Raw genomic sequence first — 19,325 nt, 5'->3', positions numbered from 1 at the left:
GAATGGAATTGTCTATGGATTTTATTGTTTAATCTGTGGATGTCATTGACAACTGTCAAAAGCCAGCTGTCAACAGTGTCAAAACAACAAATGCTACGAATTTTATCGCAAAAATCGTTTGCCGTTGTTATTAGAAAAAAATAGAGTTAATTCATTATAAAAAGTAAATCAATAACGCTTAAAATGCAGTCGGTGCCAACGACTGGAAGAGGAGATATACATCTTGATTTAAAACAAGTCAGGGTGGACATTTGTCTCGGAATCAGAGAATGTAGAGATCGAGGTCTGATACAGACTGCTAAATGGCTTGCAGAATTAAATTACGCTTTAAAAGATAATAAGCTGGAACCAGAAGACCTTCCTGATAATTATGATGACGGCATTCCTATGGAGGAGAAAGAAGCATACATTTTGGCCAGAACTTACTTTGATTGTCAAGAATATGACAGAGCTGCTCATTTCCTAGAGAATTGCACTAGTCCAAAGTGTGTCTTCCTTCTAAGATACTCGCAATACATGTCCAGCGAAAAAAAGAGGTTAGATAACGCTGCAGACTCAGGAACAGAAAATGCAGAGGCTAATCAAGTGTTACTGGATTTACTATCTTTTTTCAAGGTGGGTTATAAATACCGACCTGTAGTTTATTTATTTAGGTACAGCAACAGAATTTAAATTAGTTTTTACAAATATTATTGCAACAACTGTAGCTATAACTGAACTATAGATAAATGGGTAGGTACTGCTGTATTAAATTTCTAAAACATTTTGTTATACTGATTGTCTGATTGTATCACACACTTCCTTCTCTCTCTTTTAGCTGCTTATAAAATTAATTTTACAACATTTCAGGCCAACAAAAACAACCTTGATGGTTACCTTCTCTACTTAGAGGGTGTTGTTTTGAAGAAGTTGGAATTGAGAGGCCAAGCTGTTACTGTCCTGCAGAATGCTGTAGCTGCAGCGCCTACGCTTTGGGCAGCCTGGGTGGAGTTGTCTGGTCTAGCCAACGAATATGAAGCCTTAGACTCCTTACAGTTGCCGGAGCATTGGATGATGTACTTCTTTGCTGCGCATGCAGCGGTGGAACTGAAGCTGTCTGATCAGGCGCTGGACGCCTATTTAGCACTTGTTGGTGGAGGTTTCCACAAGAGTACTTATGTTACTGCTCAAATGGCTATTGCTCATCATGATCGAAGAGGTATATTATTTTTATTTATGTATTTGAGTATTTACATTATTTAATGTTGTCAATAAAAAAATGGTATAAATAAACCTTCACCATACTTATACTGTAAGAGAAGTAATAACTCTAATGATATCTTCTACTTCTCAAGTAGTACTTCAACATAGTTTTTTGACAGTGTGTTCATATTATTATTTTTTCAGATGTGGATACTTCATTGGCATTATTCCGGGAACTATACCAGGCAGACCCATACCGTCTTGATAATTGGGATGTGTACTCCCATCTGTTATATTTGAAAGAGAAACGGATGGAATTGGCCAACTTAGCACAAAGGGCTGTGTCCATAGATAAGTATAGGACAGAAACTTGTTGTGTTATTGGTAAGTTATTTTTAAATAAATTTACAAAACCTTAGTCCCTTATTCAAACTAAATTTTTAATTTATTTATTACTGTTTTTATTATTTCAGGTAATTATTACAGTCTAAGGAGTGAGCACCAAAAAGCTGTTATGTACTTCCAAAGAGCACTTGCACTGGATCCCCAGTACCAGTCTGCCTGGATCCTAATGGGCCATGAGTTCATAGAGTTACAAAATTCCAATGCTGCTATACAGTGTTATAGGCAAGCTTTAGGTAGATATCTACATTTTATGTAATTTAATTCTTGGGATAAGAAAGAAACCTAGTTGATTCTGGGTTAAAAAACCAGTAGAATTTTTACCTGGCAAATATAAGTTGTCTCTATGTTACTTCTGCATTGCAGGTTGTTAACAATACTGATTTGTTTAATTCCAGATGTAAATAGGAATGATTATCGTGCCTGGAATGGTCTTGGACAAGCCTACGAGATACTGGGTTTGAATGGTTACTGCATATACTACTACTCGCGCGCCTCGCAGTTAAAACCGGATGATTCGAGAATGCTGGTGTCTCTTGGGGAGGCGTACGAGAAAATGGACAAGATACCAAATGCCCTCAAGTGTTATTACAAAGCACACAGTACAGGGGATATAGAAGGGATGGCTCTTTTCAAATTGGCAAAGTAAGGTTCAGCAATTTAACAATTTTCTATAATGTAATCATGTACTTATTTAATTTGAAACTGTAATGTTGGGCAAAGAAGATACTTACACAATGACAGATTGATTTGGCTAGATTAGCCCAAAAGATAAGGAGACATGTAAAGTGCCCCTTATGGGCTACCTTTTTTTTTTTTTTTTTGACGTTCATAAGTGCCACTTGTGAACTAAACTGAATAAATGATTTTGATTTTTTTGATTTTGATTGTAGAAATGTAGATTCACTATGACAAATCATCATAACTAGCCTTTTAATACACTTGGTGCAAGCGTGCAGATCGTCATCGCCGGCGCGATCATAGGGCAATGACAGGTGGCGCGACCCACGACAGTCCGCGCGACCTGTCATTGGCGATCTGCACGCGTTGGTGTGGTTGAAGCATTAGTCTTCGCGCTCTATACCTGGGTAACAGTCGCACTGCCCTAGATATAGTGATGGCCAAATCAGCTATATCCTGCATTGACGGTGTCACTTTGAAATACCTTGTCTGTCTGTTACATGTTTACCTTTCCTCGTTAACAGAGTCACTAGAATAAGTCTTGTATAGTCTGGTCTGTGAGCACGTAGAATTTTGTCCAATGACGCCTAGCTACCCATCCTTATCGCTCGCGCGTAATTATATTGCCGTCGCGACTGTGCGACTGGCATCCGCAGTGAGTGTGCGAGCGCGATAGCAACATAATTACGCGCGAGCGATAAGGATGGGTAGCTAGGGGTCATTGGACAAAATTCTACGTGCTCACGTACCGTATTTACTTTTCCTTCAGGTTATACGAGAAGTGCAACATGCCTAACAGCGCGGCGGCGGCGTACACGGCGGCGTGCCAGGACGCGGCCAACGCGGGCAGCCGCGAGCTGCCGCCTGCGCAGCGCTACCTCGCGCAGTACTACCTGCGCTTCTCGCTGCTCGACCATGCAGCGCATTACGCCTACAAGTGCCTGGAGCATGAAAGCGTGAGTTGCTGTTACCAGAGTAAATACAAATTAGTAGGTCATCTTCATAGAAACGCACCGAGCGCGCCAATACGTATGCGGCGCGCACGCACACACTGACAAAATGCGGCGCAACTCCCCGCTAATCCACGCTAAATTTACGCGCAGCATACGTATTGGCGCGCTCACATACAAACCGCGCTCGGTGCGTTTCTATGAAGATGACCTACTCATTTGTATTTACTCTGCTGTTACTTCCATCATCATTTCAGCCATAGGACATCCACTGCTGAACATAGGCCTCCCCCAATGATTTCCATATTATCCGGTTGGTAGATGCCTGCATCCAGCGCCCTTCCTTACCTACCTACCTTTATGAGCTACTTTGCTTCTGCTCGACCACGCGGCGCACTACGCCTACAAGTGCCTGGAGCATGAGAGCGTGAGTTGCTGAGTCACTTCCATCGTCATGTCAGTCACAGGACGTATTATAAGGCCCAAGTTCTGTCTTTGAACTGCTATGTAGCGCATTTCTACCTGCGCTTCTCGCTGCTCGACCATGCAGCGCATTACGCCTACAAGTGCCTGGAGCATGAGAGCGTGAGTTGCTGTTACCAGAGTAGTTTTAATTTAGCGTGGATTAGCGGGGAGTTGTGCCGAATTTTGTCAGTGTGTGCGTGCGCGCCGCATACGTATTGGCGCGCTCACATACGAACCGCGCTCGGTGCGTTTCTATGAAGATGACCTACTCATTTGTATTTACTCTGCTGTTACTTCCATCATCAATTCAGCCACAGGATGTCCACTGTTCAATGTAGGCCTCCCCCAATGATTTCCGTATTGACCGGTTGGTAGATGCCTGCATCCAGCGCCCTTCCTTACCTACCTACCTTTATGAGCTACTTTGCTTCTGCTCGACCACGCGGCGCACTACGCCTACAAGTGCCTGGAGCATGAGAGCGTGAGTTGCTGAGTCACTTCCATCGTCATGTCAGTCACAGGACGTATTATAAGGCCCAAGTTCTGTCTTTGAACTGCTATGTAGCGCATTTCTACCTGCGCTTCTCGCTGCTCGACCATGCAGCGCATTACGCCTACAAGTGCCTGGAGCATGAGAGCGTGAGTTGCTGTTACCAGAGTAGTTTTAATTTAGCGTGGATTAGCGGGGAGTTGTGCCGAATTTTGTCAGTGTGTGCGTGCGCGCCGCATACGTATTGGCGCGCTCACATACGAACCGCGCTCGGTGCGTTTCTATGAAGATGACCTACTCATTTGTATTTACTCTGCTGTTACTTCCATCATCATTTCAGCCACAAGACGTCCACTGCTGAACATAGGCCTCTCCCAATGATTTCCATATTGACCGGTTGGTAGAGGCCCATTCCTGCTATCTTTATGAGTTTCCAAAGTTCTGTCTTTGAAGTGCTATGTAGCGCAGTACTACCTGCGCTTCTCGCTGCTCGACCACGCGGCGCACTACGCCTACAAGTGCCTGGAGCATGAGAGCGTGAGTTGCTGTTACCAGAGTAAATACAGATGAGTAGGTCATCTTCATAGAAACGCACCGAGCGCGCCAATACGTATGCGGCGCGCACGCACACACTGACAAAATAAGGCGCAACTCCCCGCTAATCCACGCTAAATTTTGTCAGTGTGTGCATGCGCGCCGCATACGTATTGGCGCGCTCACATACAAACCGCGCGCGGTGCGTTTCTATGAAGATGACCTACTCATTTGTTTATTTACTCTGCTGTTACTTCCATCATCATTTCAGCCACAGGACGTCCACTGCTGAACATATTAGGCCTCTCCCAATGATTTTCATATTGACCGGTTGGTAGAGTAGAGGCCCACATCCAGCGCCATTCCTGCTATCTTTATGAGTTTCCAAAGTTCTGTCTTTGAACTGTGTAGCGCATTTCTACCTGCGCTTCTCGCTGCTCGACCACGCGGCGCACTACGCCTACAAGTGCCTGGAGCATGAGAGCGTGAGTTGCTGAGTCACTTCCATCACATCATCATTTTAGCCACAGGACGTATTATAAAGACTAGGTAAGTTCTGTCTTTGAACTGCTATGTAGCGCAGTACTACCTGCGCTTCTTGCTGCTCGACCACGCGGCGCACTACGCCTACAAGTGCCTGGAGCATGAGAGCGTGAGTTGCTGAGTCACTTCCATCATCATGTCAGTCACAGGACGTATTATAAGGACTAAGTTCTGTCTTTAAACTGCTATGTAGCGCATTACTACCTGCGCTTCTCGCTGCTCGACCTCGCGGCGCACTACGCCTACAAGTGCCTGGAGCATGAAAGCGTGAGTTGCTGTTACCAGAGTAAATACAAATTAGTAGGTCATCTTCATAGAAACGCACCGAGCGCGGTTTGTATGTGAGCGCGCCAATACGTATGCGGCGCGCACGCACACACTGACAAAATTCGGCGCAACTCCCCGCTAATCCACGCTAAATTATAAACATAGGCCTCTCCCAATGATTTCCACAGTACTACCTGCGCTTCTCGCTGCTGGACCACGCGGTGCACTACGCCTACAAGTGCCTGGAGCATGAGAGCGTGAGTTGCTGTTACCAGAGTAAATACAGATGAGTAGGTCATCTTCATAGAAACGCACCAACTGACAAAATTCGGCGCAACTCCCCGCTAAATTTTGTCAGTGTGTTCGTGCGATCCGCATACGTATTGGCGCGCTCACGTACGAACCGCGCTCGGTGCGTTTCTATGAAGATGACCTACTCATTTGTATTTACTCTGCTGTTACTTCCATCTACAGTTGCCGCGAATACTCGCTATTATTCGGTATTCGGCATTACTCGACATTTTTTTGATATTCGTCGAATACCGAATAATAGCTAGTATTATTCGGCATTCGGCGAATAGTCGTCTAAAATAAACTTTTAGTGAACAAAAAAACTAATGAGTTAAAAATAATCATATTTTTTTATTATTTTCCCTAATAAAACAATACACAATATCAATTATTATTTGTAATATGTACCTGTGCCTATCATATTCATGAAATTAAATTAGTTAGGCTTTTTAATTTATATTTAAAATCCAACAGAGGCAGATTGTGGCGCAAAAAATCTTTTTTTTCTGCACGTTCGGGAGCAAGTCGCTTTCGTTTTTCCTCGTAAATTAAACCTGCTTCGGAAAATAGTCTTTCTGAAAAAACAGAGCTTGCTGGTGTGATTAAGTATCATTTAGCAAGCTTACTTAAATATAGGAAATCTATTCATATTGGTACTCAAAGTCCACCATTCATATGGGTTTATTTTTCTGTCAGCCTTTGCTAATGCGATGTAGTGGGCGATTTCTTCAGCAGTGGCATTCTTGGGGTGCTCTTCAGTAGGTTGCTCTATAGATGATTCTTCAAAACATGCCCTAAATTTACTACATAATGTAGGTATGTATAACATGAAACAGATTTCTTTAACTTTATTGTTTTCTTTTCTCACAACCTTAGAAGAAATTAGAAATAATTTTAATGTTTTTATGTCGAATAGTAATGTCGAGTTATTCGACTATTCGCCAAAGTGAATGGCGATTAATCGGTATTCGACTATTCGCTATAACCACTATTCGCGGCAACTCTACTTCCATCATCAATTCAGCCACAGGATGTCCACTGTTCAATGTAGGCCTCCCCCAATGATTTCCGTATTGACCGGTTGGTAGATGCCTGCATCCAGCGCCCTTCCTTACCTACCTACCTTTATGAGCTACTTTGCTTCTGCTCGACCACGCGGCGCACAACGCCTACAAGTGCCTGGAGCATGAGAGCGTGAGTTGCTGAGTCACTTCCATCATCATGTCAGTCACAGGACGTATTATAAGGCCTAAGTTCTTTCTTTGAACTGCTATGTAGCGCAGTACTACCTGCGCTTCTCGCTGCTCGACCACGCGGCGCACTACGCCTACAAGTGCCTGGAGCATGAGAGCGTGAGTTGCTGTTACCAGAGTAAATACAAATGAGTAGGTCATCTTCATAGAAACGCACTGAGCGCGCCAATACGTATGCGGCGCGCACGCACACACTGACAAAATGCGGCGCAACTCCCCGCTAATCCACGCTAAATTTACGCGCAGCATACGTATTGGCGCGCTCACATACAAACCGCGCTCGGTGCGTTTCTATGAAGATGAAACACTCATTTGTATTTACTCTGCTGTTACTTCCATCATCAATTCAGCCACAGGATGTCCACTGTTCAATGTAGGCCTCCCCCAATGATTTCCGTATTGACCGGTTGGTAGATGCCTGCATCCAGCGCCATTCCTGCTACCTTTATGAGTTTACAAAGTTCTGTCTTTGAACTGCTATGTAGCGCAGTACTACCTGCGCTTCTCGCTGCTCGACCACGCGGCGCACTACGCCTACAAGTGCCTGGAGCATGAGAGCGTGAGTTGCTGTTACCAGAGTAAATACAAATGAGTAGGTCATCTTCATAGAAACGCACCGAGCGCGCCAATACGTATGCGGCGCGCACGCACACATTGACAAAATGCGGCGCAACTCCCCGCTAATCCACGCTAAATTTACGCGCAGCATACGTATTGGCGCGCTCACATACAAACCGCGCTCGGTGCGTTTCTATGAAGATGACCTACTCATTTGTATTTACTCTGCTGTTACTTCCATCATCATTTCAGCCACAGGACGTCCACTGCTGAACATAGGCCTCTCAATGATTTCCATATTGACCGGTTGGTAGATGCCTGCATCCAGCGCCATTCCTGCTATCTTTATGAGTTTCCAAAGTTCTGTCTTTGAACTGTGTAGCGCATTTCTACCTGCGCTTCTCGCTGCTCGACCACGCGGCGCACTACGCGTACAAGTGCCTGGAGCATGAGAGCGTGAGTTGCTGTTACCAGAGTAAATACAAATGAGTAGGTCATCTTCATAGAAACGCACCGAGCGCGGTTTGTATGTGAGCGCGCCAATACGTATGCGGCGCGCACGCACACACTGACAAAATTCGGCGCAACTCCCCACTAATCCACGCTACTGTGTTTACTCTGCTGTTACTTCCATCATCATTTCCATATTGATGGTTAATGATTTCCATATTGACTGGTTGGTAGAGTAGAGGCCTGCATTCAGCGCCATTCCTGCTATCTTTATGAGTTTCCAAAGTTCTGTCTTTGAACTGCCCCCCTTACATTCGCGATGCCTGCACCCAGGTGCTTCCGTCCTGCATTGCCTGCATCCAGGTGCTCCCACCTTTACTAGATCGTTGGTCTACCGAGTTGGGCTGGCTACCCGCATTATGTATAGCCTTTTATTATCATGTCTCCCTTTTTATTTTCAGACTAAAGAAGCTGGAAAAAATATCCTCAAGACCATCTCAGAAAAAAGATTAGCAGCATCATCGTCGTCCCAACCGACAAGCTTGCCGGAAGACTTGCCTGAAGCCATCAAGAACGCGTCAACGGTGTCCATATCGAACGAAACCCCAAAGACCCCCCTTCCCAGCCCGAACGTCACCCCAGATAACTTCTCTACCCCAGTGTTCACAAGAAAAAGTAGTAAATACAAAATGTAACGTTCTCTATGTGCTAGATGTAAATAAGACTGATCTAAGTGAATAAACAAATCTCAAAACTTGTTTATGTGAAGTGTTTTTGTTTCTTCTCCAGAAAGTCATTATCATAATCTTTTTTACTGAAGAGTTGAAATGTTTCTAATGAAACATCAAGAAAGAACAAGCGTGGATACAACCCATTACGTCTAGCTCGGCGTGTCAAAGAAGGAAGATATCGGTGATTAAATAATATTTTTTCTGGATATTTCACGTTGTATGAATTTGTAATTTCTTTAAAGATGCCTAAATCAAAAAATATTTTTAACCATTTTCCCAAGGATCTGCAATCGGTAATGAATATGTATTTGCTAATTACGTTTGACAGTATATTCATAAATGCTTAAATACCTACATACATAACTATGTAATAGAAATATTTTCTATTTATCTATTGCGACGAGATTTCCTGACGTAATTTATTAGTAATTAACAAATTTGTAATATCACTGGTAATGGTAACAATGGTAATTAACGAACGGGCTTGGAAATGTTTTAAGCCAAATTGCGCATGAAACGTGTAAACGCTCTTAATTAAACCAGCTCTAATAAATTAAATACCCTAGTTATAATGATCTGTAATTTGCTAATTTGAAACTCGATGTCATAAGGTCCTACTTGGTCGCTTTTAACCTAACATTTAACTGACCAAACCAAACCAAAGATTAAAAAGTAAAATAAAATTATGATGTGTAAAAAAATATTTAATAATGATTAATTTTTTACAACTTTAATACAAATTAACAGATCTTAGTGCTCAATAGTAAAAAAACAATTACAATTAGAACTAAATAAATAGCAAAGTGCATTGATTAAAATAAATTTGTTCAAATTAGCTCACCGCAATTATAATAAAATTACTGATTACAATCACAGATGAAATACAAAGTTTGAGAGCTTGATAAACTGAAGGTTATGACAAAATTATATCGCTTGATTTATTAATAAAATATATTACAACTGCTTAAAATTATTTAAATTTATGTTAACTTAAGACAGAATAATAAACATTTTATAAAGCTCAGATTACATAGTCAGAGTAGTCAGAAGCGTCTGCAAATCACAATAAGTTTAAAAGCTTAAATACACAATAATTGCATTGTTAGTAAGATGACTCGTGTCACAACTTGTGCAGACTGTGATTTATTAAGTTACCTACTTATATCTGATGGAAGTGACCTTTCTGATCCATGCAAGAATCAAACAATTAATGTAGTTAAAATAGAACAGAACTCCCATCTTTAATATTAAAATGGCAGGGGTATAAATCGTATATTTTGTTTTAAGGCCACGAATTTTCAATTCACAGGTACTTTTGAATACTTATTAGACGTCAATATATCTTATTATAGTTATATTTTGTCATACTCATAAGATCAAACTATTGTTACTTTTGATAAGCAATAGTCACAAAATAATTTTTGTACCCTAATTTGTCTTACAATATCATACCAACATCTACATAATGTGGTGTGATGACTTCATTCAAGCTATGCTCAGTCACCGACATTTCAAAACGCACTAATCGTATATGACTCACTTCCTCTATTAAGGCACGATACGCAAACAATATTTCGTAACTGATAGCGCATATTTGCTCAAAATGTTTCGCCTATTTATTACATTAAAATTTTGTATTCTAATATGTGACCATCAGTTTATTGACTACCACGGCATTTGCATGTTTAAAAGATTCTAACTACAATATAAATACATAATTTAGTATAAAGCTAAGACCAGCTTTGCATGAATAATAACATTCATATTTAAACCATTTCTACTCATAAATTCATTCAAAATACTAATGCAGTTTCAAATTTTCTACACAAAGATACTATTTTATCTAGTATATTAAAATTTCTGTCTACTATATTCTGTTAAGGCAGATTGAGGCACTTTCGTTTACAACCATAATAAGCACTTTAAAGTTACAAGTAGGGACAATGATTTAAGGAGATTACAACTATGGCAAACTGAATATATAAATAGACTATTTTACAATTTGTAAATAATAAACTTTGTAGCTGTGTTTGTGCTTTCAGTTGCATTAATTTGTTCTTTGATTTTTGACTTGGGTCTTCAGTTCCTTACAAGTTACAGAAATGGATTCTTGGAATTGACAAATCCACCATTATTTGTTGAAGGCTGTAAAAAAATATCATGTTAAAATTATACTATACAAAAGCACTAAAAAGCAGATTTAAAGCTGTAATAATTGCTTTATATTGTCTAATAGAGACAAAATCTCATGCATATCAGTAAACTGATTGCAATATACTAATGGCATACTAACATAGAAAGATTAATCCCACCAAAAACATTCTGTAAAAAACTAGCCAAGTCTCGATGGAGCTCTTGTTTATCTCTAAAAAGTAATGAAATCTAGACAAAGTCGTGCCAAGTCTATGGTTCCTTACTGCGATTTCTTTATTATTATAGTTAATGTTGTGTGACTTGGCCGTTGAAGGGTGACAAAACCAGGTGCTCCATGACACCATTGCACCAATCTGTCGCCAGAACCGCTACCCATTGACGATGGAAAATTGCCACTTGGAAAACGTTGATTCAACAATAACCAGTCAATTGTAGGTTTAATAAAGCTGCGTATTTCAATAATACTTATGTATGATTATCTTAATAAAGATTGTTCAACGGCCAAGTCACACAACATTAACTATAATAATAAAGAAATCGCAGTAAGGAACCATAGACTTGGCACGACTTTGTCTAGATTTCATTACTTTTTAGAGATAAACAAGAGCTCCATCGAGACTTGGCTAGTTTTTTACAGAATGTTTTTGGTGGGATTTCACTTATTTTTGTAGAAAGTGGCAGAATTTTTTAACGTCGTCGTTTTATCGATTTTTTTTACGATATTAAACACAAATAAACTCAACGACCTTTAAAATGGACAACGAATCAGAATTGTTTTAATAACATGACCTTAGCGAACCTTACAATATAATAAACGAAATCAACGAATTCAACTTAATCGACGGGGGGCTCTAGAAAGGAAAAAAATCTGGACACCACTTGCTAGTGCTAGCGCCATCTAGCGGTAAGCGATACAGGCGAACACCACGGTGCCGGAGTAGTATTGATTATGAATGTGGTGTTACTCCAGATCTTCGATTTTCCTAGTTTTTATAGTTTTCCCTTTATGTGGCCATTAAACCCTAACTCTGTACCAAATTTCAGCTCTCTGAGTTTATGGGAAGTACTAGTTCTATTTTGATGATCATCAGTGAGTGAGTGAGTGAGTGTCGTAAATGCGAAACTTTGCTTTCGCTTAACTTCGGAACTAAATGACCTACAGACTTGAAATTTTGGATTTTAAGTATGTGATTATAGCTTACTAGATGACGAAAATTTCTGCGTTGTGGTCTTATCCAGAGGTTCTCAAATAGGGGCCTGAAAATGCGGCGAAATGGTTCCAGTAAAGATGGTACGGCAGTGTTTGCTTCGCGCTCGACTTGGCGGGGGCACTGCCGTGCCCCCAGATAGAGTATAGCATGATGCAAAAGGTTAGTAGGTCTGCAAACTGATACTGTTGGTCTCTGCCAAAAGCTATCTCACTATGATTAGACTGTTCATTCAAGTGAAACAGACAATCAAATTATAATCAACTCATCAATATGAATTGTGTTTCCCTGCTACATGCTTAGCATAATTATTTACACCTACAAGGGCACCCAATACTTATTAAACAGCAACTATTACAATATGTTATTGATATCAAACAAAAGATCTGCTTGTTAATAAATTAAGTTTAATAAAATATACCTACTCCTGTTAAATTCAAACAATCTTATCAAAATGTAAACAAGTTTTTGACAGAATGTAAATCTTTATCTCAAGTTGATTATCAAAATACACAGAGATAAATTGTTAGTCTTACCACAAAAGGGTTTACAGAAACCGGTGTAGCAGTACTCCATCCTCCATTGAAGAAAGGGTTTTTGTTAGCAAACAAGTCATTGGTTGTCGAGCTTTGGAATGGATTCTTATTATTTACATTGTTACTTTCCTCTGAAAATTTAAATGTTATTAATATAAGAAGTAGAAACTGACAACAAAAATTAAACTCAATTTATTACAGAAAAATCAAACAAAGTAAGATTGAAAGTATAAAAAGTTGTTGCCTACTTACCCATATGCTTCATGTTTTGCTGTCTTAATGCTAAATCCAAGTCAGCTAAGGCAGCATAGCGGTCGTCTAAAATAAGTTCAAAATATTAGCTACTAGACACAATAAATTACCAGTTAAAATATTTAATTTTTATTTTACAAAACTTACTTGATGAAGTTGGCTGGTTGAATGCATTGAAAGTTGTTGTTGCTGACGGTTGAGATGCAAAATTATTGTTATTGAAGTTATTATTAAATTGACTGCTATTATAAATGTCTGCAGTAGAGAAATCAACAGGAAAACTGAAAGATAGAAATTATTTTACTAGTTACAATTACTGGTAATTATTATATTATGTACCTACAAATAAATATATCAGTAAATTACTCACTCAGGTACTGGTGGAGCCGGTGTAGAGATTGGAACACTCATATTGGTTAGCAGAGCTTGTGGGTAATTGACATGTGGCCGTGCTAACTTGGTGTTGGATTCGCTAACAGGAGCCAGCAAGTTATTTACTATCTTTGCAGAGTTCACAGTTGTGTTATTATTAACCATACTCTTGGAAGTATGCGGCGAAATTGATATCAGGGGTGAAGCATTCGTCGCGCTGACAGCAGTCTTAGCCTTTGATCTGTTTTTCAATGATGAACTACCATTGGAGACAGCACCGGACTGAGGCTCCAAATAATAACGCTTCTTTTCATATTTATCAGACATAAAATCTTTCACGCTTTGTTCGTCCGTAAAGTTCACACTTTCACCCTCGTAGAGGCCTAACCAAACGCGTCTGCAGTAATCATTGCCTCTAGTTTTAATGAAATCGATCTCTTCTGGGGTGAAAGTGGCCATTGATATTGACTTTACACGATGAGGTGGTGTAAGACCACGCCTGAAATAAAATAGGTACAGTCTGTTTGTTGATCTCATTACGATTGCAAAGTAACAAACGCGCAGAAATAATACTTACAACATTCCCGAACATTTTGAACACACAAACGAACCAATTGTAGTATTTACATAAGTTGGCCCTCTTTGGTTGCAATCTAAACAGTATTTATTCCCATTCAAAGAAATAAGTTCACGTAAGATTTCTAAATTTTTGTCGTCCTGCTTCCGTCGATTTGCAGCCATTTTTGAAATGTTTTTGTTCTTTCGGAATGGAAATGCAGTTGGTAAATCTGTTTTTTTTTTTTTTTTTTTTTTAAACAGATTTAACGGCTTCGGATAGTATCCTTACGGCCAATTCTTTAGTGAGATATTTCTTTCTTTGTATTTTCATTCATGAGTACTTTCTGAGTGTTTTCAATGGATTTCTGTTCTTCTGTATCTTAGTTGAAATGTCTTCATAAATTTATATGTGTATTTACAATGTACTGGTAAATATGTGGGTACGTCTTTTCATTCGCTAGTATGGATGGCAAGAGGCGGGGAATATTTTCATCTTCTTGATAGATCTTCAGTAAGCCATCCACTAGCAGAAGCCTTTCCAAATTAAAGGCTGGGCACTGAAGAATAAGATGGTCTAAGTCTGCCGCATCTGCCTGGCAAAATTCACATTTATCTGTAGTGACCATTTTAATCCGTTTAAGGTGGGTTGGAAATTTTGCGTGTCCAAGTCGTAAGCGATTCATTGTAGTGATGAAACTTCTTGAGGTAGAACTTTGCGACTTGCAGTACCATGGTTTTCTTGGAAGTTTCTGTTGTATTTGTCCATACCATTTTCCTTTGGTTAATTTAGTGATATTCCACTCTTCGTGCCAATTATCGAACATACGGGTTTTCAAGATGGAGTCATAGTCTGAGATGGGTACAGGGGGCGCTGGATACCGTGAATCGCCACTATATGGACTTTCTATCTTCATCAATCTGTCCACTATTTCACTGCCAGTAATCCCAGAATGCGAGGGGACCCACATAAACTCTATTTGCTTGCAATCGTTATTCAATAATATTTCTCTTATTTTCGTTATGTAGATGTTGGTCTTGTAATGAATATGAGTGTTTTGAAGACAAGTGAGGACACTCAAGGAGTCGGTAACAATCAAGAAAGTATTCTCATCTCTTATTCCTCCAATATATTGCAATGCAGTATATATTGCATAGGCTTCCGCTGTGAAAATTGATGCGTTCTTATCAAGTGTAAAACATCTCCCAAACTTAACTCTTGAATCATAATACGCTGCTTTAGTGTTTTCCTCAGTTTTAGAACCGTCTGTGTATATCTTCCGATACCGAACCTTTTCGCTATTTACAAATTGGACAAACTCATAGTTGTTATTAACTTTCTTCAAGCAAACCATTGGTATCTTAGTCTGAATTTCTAATGTACTTAGATCCCAATTTACCCTATGGTCTATGCATTTACAAATTTCTTTTAGTTCATTTAAATGCTCACATTGCAAAAGACAATTGTTGTAATACAAATTAAAGTACATTTTATTACTTAAAATCTTAACATAAAACTTTTCTGTTAAATATCTAAGTCTAACTAAGATTGGTGGAATCCCGGACTCTATTTCTAAGGAATTTATTGGAGTTGAACAAAAAGCTCCAGTTATAATTCTTAATCCCTTGTTTTGAATGACTTCTAGCTTACGATACAAAAAATTACTTAGATATCTCCCATAAACAATAAGTCCATAGTCATAATGAGATCTAACTATTGCCTTAAAGACCATATTTAAAATTTTTGGGTCCATTCCCCACGTAACACTTGCTAAGTGTCTCATGATATTTACAGTTTTTTGCATTTTATCTACAATTTTAAGCACATGAGAATGAAAAATTAATTGAGAGTCAAAAATAATACCTAAAAATCTCTTTTCTTCCACTAATTGAATATTTACAGAATTATATACAATATTTACATGGTCACGAGACTGAGAATCATTTTTCTTAGTGAAAATCATGGCCGAGCTTTTAGTGGGATTTACATCTAGTTTCAACTTAACATTATAATACAAATATAATTGACGTAAAGCTTCATTAATAGTAAATTCGGCAAGTGATAAATTTCTATTAGTAGTGTACAACACAATATCATCTGCATATTGCAAAACCGATAATCTAGGAACTGAAATAAACCTATGTATTTGAGATGTGTACAGCAAGTAAATCAAGGGTGATAAGGTGGCCCCCTGAGGAACCCCTTTATAAACTAATTTTGGACCATGAAGGACATTGTTGAACTTTAAATAAACGGTACGCGAATAAAAAAAATCAAAAATCCATTTGCACACTTTACCTGGGATATTGAAGCTATGTAGAATCTCAACAAGGGTTAAAAGATTGACGTTATCAAACGCTCCACTCACATCTAAGAAGGTACATAATAAATAGCTGTGATCACAAAAAGATTCTTGAATATCACCTGTGAACTTTACAAGACTATCTAATGTAGAACGGCCTTTACGAAACCCAAATTGATCGTGAGGGATAATTAATCTAGATTCCACAAAAAGTTCTAATCTAGTCTTTAACATATTTTCAAAAATTTTCCCTACACAAGAAGATAAAGAAATAGGTCTGTAAGAATCAGCATATTTAGGATCCTTATCCGGTTTGAGAATAGGAACTACAGCGATAGTTTTCCATGACTTTGGTATTAAGCCAGCGGACCACAAATTGTTGAAAATATTAAGCAAAATTAATTTAGCTGAAGGGTCTAAGCGTTTAATCAAAATATACGGAATATCATCAAGTCCTGGAGAAGTGTCTTTTTTAGAATTTAAAGAAAAATTAAACTCTGTTTCAGAAAAAAGTGAATTCAAATGTATATTAAAATCATTAAAAACAAATAAATTGTTGAGGTGGTCAGTATCTACAGAATCATGATTAGGAGCTATTTTATCAAAAAAATCTTGTAAAAATTCTTCATCTTTGCTATCAGGCTTTGAAGCTTTTCTATTAAAAACTTTAATGAACTTCCATATTTTGCTGATTGGTGTACAACGATCAAAGCTAGAACACAATTTTTTCCAACTGATTATCTTTTGTTCTTTAATAATCAATCTTTTAGATGCTTCAAGTTTTTTATAAATAATGTAATTTTCTATTGTTGGATGACGTCTATACATATGAAGAGCTAATTTAGTTTCCTTAACTGCATTGGAACAAGTTTCATTCCACCATGGCATAGGCTTATAAACTTTGCGTCTATTATTACTATCATAAGTGTGTATCGGTATAAAATCTTTTCTCAAAGCATTTAATAAGTCACAAAATTCTGCATAAGCAAAGAGCGGGTCTGGATAATCAAGAAGATGATTAAAAATCGTTCTAGACTTGATTGTATAGCCTAACCAGTCAGCTTTTTTGTAAATAAACTTTTCAAAACTACAGGAATCTTGGTATATTTCACAATCATAATTTAAGTTAACTAAAGTAGGAAAATGATAGCTACCTAAGGTATCCTCTGTATAAACTGACCACTCTGCTGAAGCTGCTAATGAAGGAGATACGAATGCAATGTCGATTACTGATGCCGAATGATTGGGACGGCTTAGTGTGGTAGGCTGACCATCGTTTAATATATACAAATTAATTTCATCAAGCATATCATAAATCTGAATACCTCTTGGCTTGTTTGTAGAAGACCCAAATGCTGTATGATGGGCATTGAAGTCGCCCATTACTAGAACTGGAGAAGGTAAAGAACTAATAATGGACGTGGAGGACAATACGCACCCAAAACTGTTATTGAACTATTACGATTTACTTTTACACTAATGGCTAATGTTTGGATTCTATCATTACTTGCTGTAACAATTTCTGATGTTAAAAGAGAGTTTTTACAAATAATGGCAACACCACCGTAACCAGTGTCACTGTCATTTCTAAATATTTTATAACCTCTAAATTTTACTGAATCTGATGATTTTAACCAAGTTTCATTGAGAATTAAAATATCAATATTGAGTGTAATTAAAAGCTCACTTACGAAGGGAGTCTTAGGCTTAAGACTCTGAATATTGTGTTGAACAATAACTAAAGATTTACTATCCATTTTGAGAAACTTTCTTTAAAAACATTTCTTTAATATTAGAGGAATTAATTGGCAAGCTGTTTTCTTTGTCACAAAAAGTTAATAAAGTATCAACAATAGCTTTAATAATTAGATCATTATTGATAACATCAGTCAACAAGTTTTTATTTTTAATCTCTTTCGTGTCTTTAACATTTTGTTGTTGAGGTCGGGAACCTACTGCTTTGGCAAAAGATTTGTTTAAAGTTGGGAAGAAAGAACCCAAAGTAGTTTTGTTCATTATTTTATATTTGTTTTCTTCAATTTTCTGTTGTTTAACTGGACAAATCCTTGCCACAGCAATATGCTCGCCTTTACAATTGACACATAGAGGTTTGTTTGCGTTAGTACATTCTTTGTATGAGTGAGGTTGTGAACATATGGAGCATACGATGTTCCTTTTACAAAATTTAGTAGTATGACCAAATGCCATACATTTATAACACTGCATTACAGGCTTAATGTATTCAGTTACAGGTACAATGCTTAGACCATAGTTAACATGCTCGGGGAGTACATTACCTGCAAAGGTCAGAGATACAGTTTGCAATGGGATGATACCTTCAGGAGTGCGCTTCGTGAACCTTCTGACTGCCAGGATCTCCTGTGAACTGAGAAGTTTGTCAAATAGATGTTTGCAGCTAAGATCTGTGGGAATGTATCGTATAACTCCTATGCATTCTGATGTTGCCGCAGGGATGAAGGCTTTGATGTCATGAGAAGACAAGAATGTTGAGTTAAACAGTAACGCATTAGCATTCTTTGCATTATCAAAAATAACAGCATACCGCATTGCATTCACTCGTTTTATTTCTTTGACTCCCTTGTTGTACCGACTAAAAATGCTATTTAGGTAGATAGGGTCCTTGTTTCCAAACTTTACAGTGTCATTTGTACTTTGTATGTATACAGGAAATATACAACCTGGAGAATTATCAGGATAACAACGTATATGGTTCTTCTTGTAGTATGGTGCATGTATAGACTCATCATCTTGTACTTCATCTACTTTTCTCTTCTTAGTATTATGCTTGGGGTCTTTACCCCCACTGTCAGAACTCATCTCGCCACTACAGCCGTTAATTTACTGTTAGATTAACTATTTAATTAAATTTTATTAAACTCGCAAAGAAAAAGTTCTTCTTCTTCTTCTTCTTCTTTGGTTTATGGCGATGAACTTGCGTTTTTTCGCCACTGAGGGCACACTATTCCGCCAATGTCACGTGCGCAGCTTTTACACAGTGTGGTTATAAAAATAAATAATTTTGTAGCTGCAATTTAAGCAAATTTAAATACCTAAAACAAACAGACATCACAAATAAGACAACACAATACATGAAAATAAAATATAAACAGAACAAACAATAAAATTA

At 38.3% G+C, this 19,325-nt stretch overlaps 2 protein-coding genes and 1 long non-coding RNA gene across 4 annotated transcripts; 2 read left to right on the top strand and 1 right to left on the bottom strand.

Annotated features, from left to right (window-relative positions):
* The first annotated feature begins 82 nt into the window (after positions 1–82).
* On the top strand, positions 83–8,828 carry LOC135087659 (cell division cycle protein 23 homolog). The gene is made up of 7 exons (XM_063982403.1): positions 83–615; positions 850–1,198; positions 1,387–1,566; positions 1,656–1,820; positions 1,983–2,229; positions 3,035–3,221; positions 8,528–8,828. Exons 1-7 carry the CDS (start codon positions 184–186, stop codon positions 8,759–8,761), a joined length of 1,794 nt encoding a protein of 597 aa, XP_063838473.1. The 5' UTR covers positions 83–183; the 3' UTR covers positions 8,762–8,828.
* Positions 8,829–9,480: 652 nt separating this feature from the next.
* LOC135087657 (arf-GAP domain and FG repeat-containing protein 1) lies at positions 9,481–14,104 on the bottom strand. Its single transcript, XM_063982402.1, has 6 exons — positions 13,897–14,104; positions 13,318–13,818; positions 13,095–13,228; positions 12,948–13,013; positions 12,696–12,826; positions 9,481–10,942 (listed from the first exon to the last, which is right to left on the bottom strand). Exons 1-6 carry the CDS (start codon positions 14,058–14,060, stop codon positions 10,892–10,894), a joined length of 1,047 nt encoding a protein of 348 aa, XP_063838472.1. The 5' UTR covers positions 14,061–14,104; the 3' UTR covers positions 9,481–10,891.
* A 3,639-nt stretch (positions 14,105–17,743) lies between these two features.
* On the top strand, positions 17,744–18,749 carry LOC135087656 (uncharacterized). 2 transcript variants are annotated; one of them, XR_010260899.1, is made up of 2 exons: positions 17,744–18,011; positions 18,424–18,749. It is a non-coding gene; the product is annotated as an uncharacterized LOC135087656 (long non-coding RNA). The 2 variants fall into 2 exon arrangements; XR_010260900.1 differs by having other exon boundaries at positions 17,750–17,985.
* The last annotated feature ends 576 nt before the right edge of the window (positions 18,750–19,325 follow it).

The sequence above is a fragment of the Ostrinia nubilalis genome, chromosome 3 (assembly GCF_963855985.1).
Source record: "Ostrinia nubilalis chromosome 3, ilOstNubi1.1, whole genome shotgun sequence".
NCBI classification, from domain to species: domain Eukaryota; kingdom Metazoa; phylum Arthropoda; class Insecta; order Lepidoptera; family Crambidae; genus Ostrinia; species Ostrinia nubilalis.
Note: the sequence above shows the minus strand (reverse complement) of the source record. Positions and strands in the feature narration are given on the sequence as shown.